Source organism: Antrostomus carolinensis, unplaced genomic scaffold (assembly GCF_000700745.2).
Source record: "Antrostomus carolinensis isolate BGI_N321 unplaced genomic scaffold, ASM70074v2 scaffold9330, whole genome shotgun sequence".
NCBI lineage: Eukaryota > Metazoa > Chordata > Aves > Caprimulgiformes > Caprimulgidae > Antrostomus > Antrostomus carolinensis.
This window is the reverse complement of record NW_010290510.1, coordinates 5,018-12,211: the sequence shown is the minus strand read 5'-3', so window position 1 is coordinate 12,211 and position 7,194 is coordinate 5,018. Positions and strand designations below refer to the sequence as shown.

General features: G+C 36.8%; 1 protein-coding gene across 1 annotated transcript in view; it reads right to left on the bottom strand.

Moving 5' to 3' along the window:
* The window catches only part of LOC104529208 (serine/threonine-protein kinase ULK4), a gene marked incomplete at both ends in the record, with an annotated part of 12,631 nt that overhangs the window by 2,839 nt on the left and 2,598 nt on the right, over positions 1–7,194 (bottom strand). Inside the window, one exon of the mRNA XM_010173446.1 lies at positions 5,441–5,539. Within this exon, the coding sequence (XP_010171748.1) occupies positions 5,441–5,539 (99 nt within the window). The remainder of the gene's footprint in view (positions 1–5,440; positions 5,540–7,194) is intronic.

Here is a 7,194-nt window from a genome sequence, read left to right as displayed (position 1 = left end):
AGGAGTTCCCAGTTAATGAGACAGTGCAACATTTTGCTCTAGGTGAGGAGGAGCTGGGCTTGGTCCAATGCTTTGCTTATCAGCTCCTGGCATGTCCAGCCTTTTATCCCTGTTGCTGCTGTTCTTTGTTCCTCAATAAGACAAAGGAAGACCCTGAATCTCTCCATCCAATATGTCTTGGATGTCTTGGCATCATATAGGCTTGCTCTTCACAGGATATCAAGCTGGCAGTGACCATCCTCCAAATATAGCCACCAGTGTCACTCCAAGGTTCAAAGTACTTGCCAGCGATGACATCATCCTATTCAATCACAAATGCCAATGAAATCCATCACCTGTTGTACTTCAGGCTCTTCTGCTCCTCTGCTTCACCAGACTTTGTTTGAGCTTCAGTGCTGTCTAGAGTTTGGGGAGTAAGTTGCTGTCATCCAGGAAAATTGCAGGGTAAAACAATAACAGCATAGGTCTTGGATTAATAGGAAACAAGCCGGGAATAGGAAAGACTATTTACTCTGGAGAGGACAAGAATCATTGGTCTACAGTCTAATGCATCAATAATTAAGGTGGAAGACGAACTCTCAGCAATGTCCCTATTTAAGTATATCAGCATCAGCATTTTTCTCTATAACTCTCACAATTTTGCTGTTTCACTACTGACAAATAGTGATGTAGATGTCAAAAGCCATAAGCTGGTAACCTGATATTTAACAACGGCTGCTAGTCGGTGTTAGTTTTTTCATTAACAGTTATAAAGAGCAGAGGATCTGAAGAAAATTATTGGAAGGAACAAAAACAGTGACTGAAAATATCATAAATATCTCTAAAGATAGAAAACCAAGGAATGAAAATTCAGCTTTCAAGTAAATAGTACCTCATGTCTAATAAGAACAGCAAAGCTAGAATCATGTTGCTAGACTGAATATAGATGGATGGTTCATCTCTTAATCAGCTGGAACAGTGTTCTGATTATTTTCCAAATCATAACAATTCCATTTGATATGAAGAAGTACATTTCAAGTCTTTGAAATACATTTATATTTTTTCATGACAGCAGCCACTTAAGTTTTTGTTCTCTCAGGGGAGGAGAAACCCATGAAAAACTAGAGTTCTAAATCTTTAAGAAAATATCTGCCCCTTAATATTTCATAATTACATAAAAAAAAGTTCTAGTGGCCTTTTGCTTCTTTTTGCTTTATCACTCTTAGAGGGGATTATGGATTCAGGCCTTCAGCAAGGTATAAACATTAGTACTCCTTCTCCTTGCAGCTGTTAATATTCTAGGCTACTATACAGCTTGAAGAAAAACCAAGACCTTAAAATAAATTACCGAACAGCTAAAGTAATAATTTTTGTCATTCTCGAACTCAGAGAATTTATTTTTCACTTCAAAATTTGAAAATAATGCCTCATGACAAGACTTTTGTGCAACGAAGACTGTGTGTTACTTTTTACTTAATTTTTATGGCTATAATATAACCTCCTGTAAGCAGTCTCATAACATAAAATTCTACTTCTCTTCCATTCTAGGTAGACCCTGCTTTGTGTATTTTAAGTTTGATGTGGTGAAGAGTAGGAAGTTTCTTGTTATTACACACCTATATTTCTGCAGTCTGTTGTCAAAAATGCCTTCATTTGGAACGGAGTTGCAGCGTGTTCATGAATTGCAAACCATTGCAAGAAACATGTGAACATTTAAGCTGAAGTGGCAGTTTTCACACCGTTGGAGTTGTTAGAGTATCTAATTTTAGAGCTACAATGAAATTGTCTCGATTACCCGGAGGGGACACTATTTCAGTGCATTAATGAGGTTATACACAAAGAGAGTTTATGACGATAAGAGATAGATGTTCAATAAATCAGTAATGTGATTACAGAATGTGCTGTAAAGGGAGCACTACTGGGAACTATGCAGAAGATTATTTTGCAAACATTAAATAAAATGTTAGAGTGAAACATCATTATTAAATCTGCTAACTTTACTATGCTATTCTTATTAGTAAATATGCACAGTTTTAAATGAAAAAAAAAATTATTGTATTTCAGTTTGGGGCAAAACTACATTTTTTAAAACTACGTATTTTCAGTTCATTTTAATCTAGTCTAATTGCAGAAAAACTAAATCCCCATCCAGTGCTTATGACAATATATTCTTATTTCTTCTGCTGTGTTTTCTTGTTTGGTTGGTTTTGGTTTTTTAGGGTAGCTCTGTAGAAGAGAATTCTTCAAATATAATTTGCAGATAGCATTTCAAATACAATACAGGAAATAAATATATGTCTTTCCACTCTGACCACAGAACTGTCTTTATTCCTAAGAAATATTAAATAAAATTCTACAGTCTACAAGGGTGACATTCCTTCTGCAGTCACTTTTATTATTCATTGGAAAACACCTTCACGTGCTCTGAAGCTGAAGTCAGAGCACAGCCTTAGAGCCAGTACAACGCAGAGACAGAAAGGACCTAGAGGAGATAATCTCATTCATCCATGTGCACTAATGCTTCATATTTGTCCTTCTCATGTTTGCACATGATTAACTGGTCTTTCAACAACAATATACAGAGCACAGTAACCAACTACAAATTCTACTAGTAATACTACAATGAAGAAACTTAGCACCAAAAGACATGAATAAGTTCTCTCCTAGCAGTCCAGCAGGCTGTCAAAAAGACTGGAGGATCTACACCTAGTATCTAAATCTAGGATCTACAGAGAACTGAAACTCCTTTTTATAGGTAAGGCAAGGTTTCTGCAAGTTCCTGAAAACCCACACTAAAGTGATTTCAAAAATAAGTAAATATTCCTTCCCCCTCCCCCAGTATAACGGTACATCAAAAAGTAGAAGGTATTTTATATCTTCTATAATTGCTACAAGTTTCAGTATAATAATCAAACGATGTTTATGTTCAAGTGGAGAAACATTATACAAAGAAAATCTAAATGTGATTTTAAACACAAAGCTGCCAAGCAGAAGACTAAAAGCTTAATTTATTTTCCTCTTATTGATCAATTAAAGGCAGACTGATCATGGGATTAAATATTGAATTCTCCGTATTTGCAACATTTTCTGCATGACAGAACTTGTAATTATTTCTTCTTTTGTGTTCTTAAAAACACTGAAGTTTTGTTTACATTCAATCTAAGTTTCCTACACTTGCTTCGCTATGCCCTAAGTGATAGACTAAATCACAATTACAGAAAAGAAAAATTGATTCTGTTTTTGACATTTTCAAGTTTAACACATTGATCTTTGAGGGATTATTAAGAGAGATAAACATGTAGAACTTGAGGAAAATAAACAGACAAGTCAATAGGGCATGGAACAATCATCTACTTGAGGGACACACATATCAATTAGGGAAAGCAATTATTCAGTTACGTAAGAAATTATAAATATGGTAGGACAGGTAGAAATAGCAAATCAGAGAAAGTAATTTTAACTCAATATCTTAACATGATGGTTAGTTCAGAATTTAAGACCTCCTTTATCTCCAGAAAATTAAGGTCACAAAGAACTGAATGCCTCAAAACAGTAATAAAGGGTTATGTAGCCACATAGCTCAATGAATAGAGAGAGCTACTCTTGGCAGCTCCACAGAACTCAAGCTTAGGTGGCCTGAGTCACCTTGAAGGGTAGGGAGCATATACATCCTCAGAGACCCACCAGACTTCACAAAGAATCCAGTCATATTTAAAGAGATCAGAGCATAAAACATTTTAAACAAGTGGATCCTAAATGTTAAAAATTCTTATTCTGTTGTTCAAACTCTTCCAGCCTTAATAGTAAAAGTTTAACAGAGCAATGGGTAAAGGATACAAAATTTAACAAACCTAGCCGAAATAACTTTCGTGTATCCAATCAAGCACATGTACGTAAAAGAACAACACATACACACTACACGAGAAAATCCCTCACTTTCATAAAATCTTTAACAAAATTCAAAACAACAAACAAACAAAGAAGTAGCATCAATGGTCTTCACTCTTTACCCATAGGTTAAAATCATCAGATTTTACATAAGCATTTTAGACATACCAGAATCTGTAGAAATAAAGAACAAAGCAAAACCTAGTGGTAATTTGCAGCCGTGCTTCTGAAATACAAGAGCAAGTCAGAATCTAATCAGTACATGCTAACTATACAATTATCCTATCCTTTAATTAAAAACTTATAAAAGACTTCCAGGTGGTGGAAAGCTGAGGAAAGCTTGGTCTCTAATTTTCTGTTCTTTAGAGAGTTAATGGAATTTAAATTTATGTCTAATTTCACTTAAAGGAACACTAGAATCTCCTAATGTCTTACTATTTATCATATATAGTGATTTTAAAAAAATAATAGAAAAGAAATTAAAAGAATTTATAAAGATGAAATATTATGTAGTTGAAATTCAGTCACTTTGTTTTAGGTCATTCAGTGAACATTTCCAAAAACCTTTGTCAATAGCTGGTTAAAATAAATCGTTCAAAGGAGGACTTAGCAACGAGTACAATGCCAAAAATTAATAAAAAAGGAATCACACTCTTCCCCAAAACAGGAGAGCCCCAGGTATTCATATCATAATACATCTGAAAACCTGCATTTACATGAAAAACAAACAAACAAAAAATTAGGGCTGGAAGAGAACACAATGAATCAGAAATGCCTCTAAGTGAAATAAGCTGGAAAGGATAGTGTGATATGCCACAGGGAAATTCTCACATACCATTTTAATGGCTTTGCATTGAATAAAAGGCTGAGGCAGCCTCTAAAACCCCTGTCCAGCTCAAGAAGCATTCCTCTACTGCAAGCTATTACACACAGAGCCAACACAAATCTCTGGCACAGTATGATGGAGGTTGAGCTGATGGGATGAGTCGGGGCCACAATACAGCACTCTGTGGAGACTTAAATGCAGTGCTGTGACAACTAGTAAAGCCTGGAAAAGACTGACTTTGTTACAGACAGACTTCAAAGATGTTTACAGATCACCAGGGACTGTTCCCCTCTCCTAAATCCCTCAGGATCATGTTAAAATAGTACTAAACCCTTGAGAAAAAGTCAGAAGGCTCAAACCCAAGAAAATAATGTCATCACTCACTGCAAACTAATTTTAAGTTTACTGGCTTTTCTAATGGTAGCAGTACTTGTTGTTTTCAGATTTTGAATACCATCCTTTCCCTATGCAGTGATCATTAGCCCATTCTAAAGGGCTAAAATTTGGCTATACATATGTGTCCAATCTGAGAATCTGCAGCCTGTCCCTCATCCCACTTCTGTGCTTGGGACAGCCTTCCTCTGTGACCTCTAATTTCTTAAAAATTGTTAGAATCTTTCCTTTGTACTAGGTGGGAGCTTATAAACAATGAAAAACTAGCAAACAGAGTTCTAAGATGTTAAATTCAGTTGAATAACTCCAACTTCAGCAACATTCCAAAAGGCTTACAAACAAACAAATTCTCACCAGTTGAATAAGCAGGCTAATTAGGTCCATCAGGGGTTTATTGATAAGCAGAAGGTCTTCAGCAGCCTGTGTGTCCCCTCCTGTGCCAGATTTCTGTGCCTTAATAAGATGAGGAAAAATAAAAAGCAACCTTAGTAACTGTTCTGTTATGAGAAATAAATTAGGTCCATTAGGTGGCTGCAGTTTGAATGGAATTTTGAAGGATACTTGTACACTCTTTTTTATTGCTCCCAATAAGCAGTTAATGCTCGCTGTGTCTGTAACTATAAGCACAAAGCAAAAGGGACTCATGTTGTCATGCTCATTTTGCACAACCTGAATACACTGACCTACACCACATTTCTTCAGCAAAATGCTATAAACTATATGCAAAAGCTATTTCTAAAGCCATAAACATTTTATGTATTTGTATTCTCTGTCAACATGACATGCCTATTTTAACATTCAAGTTCAACTATTTCTCTTTTCCTTTATCAGCAACTCAAAACAAGAAAATCAAGGTGACTGAAGAGTTAGGATTCTCAGCAATAATGTCCAATTTTGTCCTTCTGACTCACTTTGTATCCTGAAATATTCATAATATATTGTAACAATTTAAATTACACCTTAAACTAGACTTGAAGGGGAGGGGAATAATATCAGGCTTGCCTGTGACAAGCTGTGAGATGATGATACACCAAGGTTAGAGGGACTGGGTGCTAGCCAGGGCCCTCAGTCTGTTGCTCTGACATATGCTGGCCACACGGGAGAACACTCGAAGGCTTATGGAGATGAGCCAGGGGCTCCTCAGGTAATAGAAGACAACAGGGAAACATCAGTGAAATACCTCAAAGGAATTCAGGGCTGTTCCTCTAAGAAGGTGACACAGCCGACAGCCCAGCTGAAGTGTCTCTACACCAATGCATGCAGCATGGGTAACAAACAGGAGGAGTTTAATGCCACCATGCTGCTAGAAAGCTATGACCTGGTTGCCATTACTGAAACTTGGCGGGACCAATCCCATGACTGGAGTGCAGCTATTGATGGCTACAGGAACAGGAAGGGACAGGCGAGGAAGAAGAGCTGGAGGGGTTGTTCTCTACATCAAGAAATGGATAGTGTGAAGAGCTGTATCTGAAGAATAGCCACAAGCAGGTTGAAAGCTTATGGGTAAGAATTAGAAGCAGCAAAAGGTGACCTGTATCTGAAGAATAGCCACAAGCAGGTTGAAAGCTTATGGGTAAGAATTAGAAGCAGCAAAAGGTGACCAAAGTCTGTGATATAATCTGTTACTACTTGCAATTCTGATCATTTTTATTCCCCCTCATGAAAACACACTGCCATCCTAGGTAGTGCTCTTTATGACCCATCCCTGCACGAGGACACCAGAAAGGTCTGCTTGCAAGATTTTCCTCTTAACTTCATTATCTTGCAGCAGCTTTGGACCATGATCCCATACAGTCTAGCTGTTAGAAGAAAATGTAAACATTTTGTCTAAAGAACACCTTTAAAAATAATTTTGTATTGGGTTTCACTTAGAGCTCAATCCTAAAACCATCATCCAAGTGTAATACCTGAGGATTTTCCTTTGGTTAAGTGAACACAGGAGCAAGTCCTCTGAAATAGGAGATACTAATGCTGGAGATCTCCTGTCAATACTAAGAATTGAAAGGATAAGGCCTTTCTTCTGTGAAGATTTTGAAATAAAAGAGAACTGAAGAGATGTTTCTTCAGGCAATAAGACATATTGGTATGTCCCTCACCGAGACTCACCA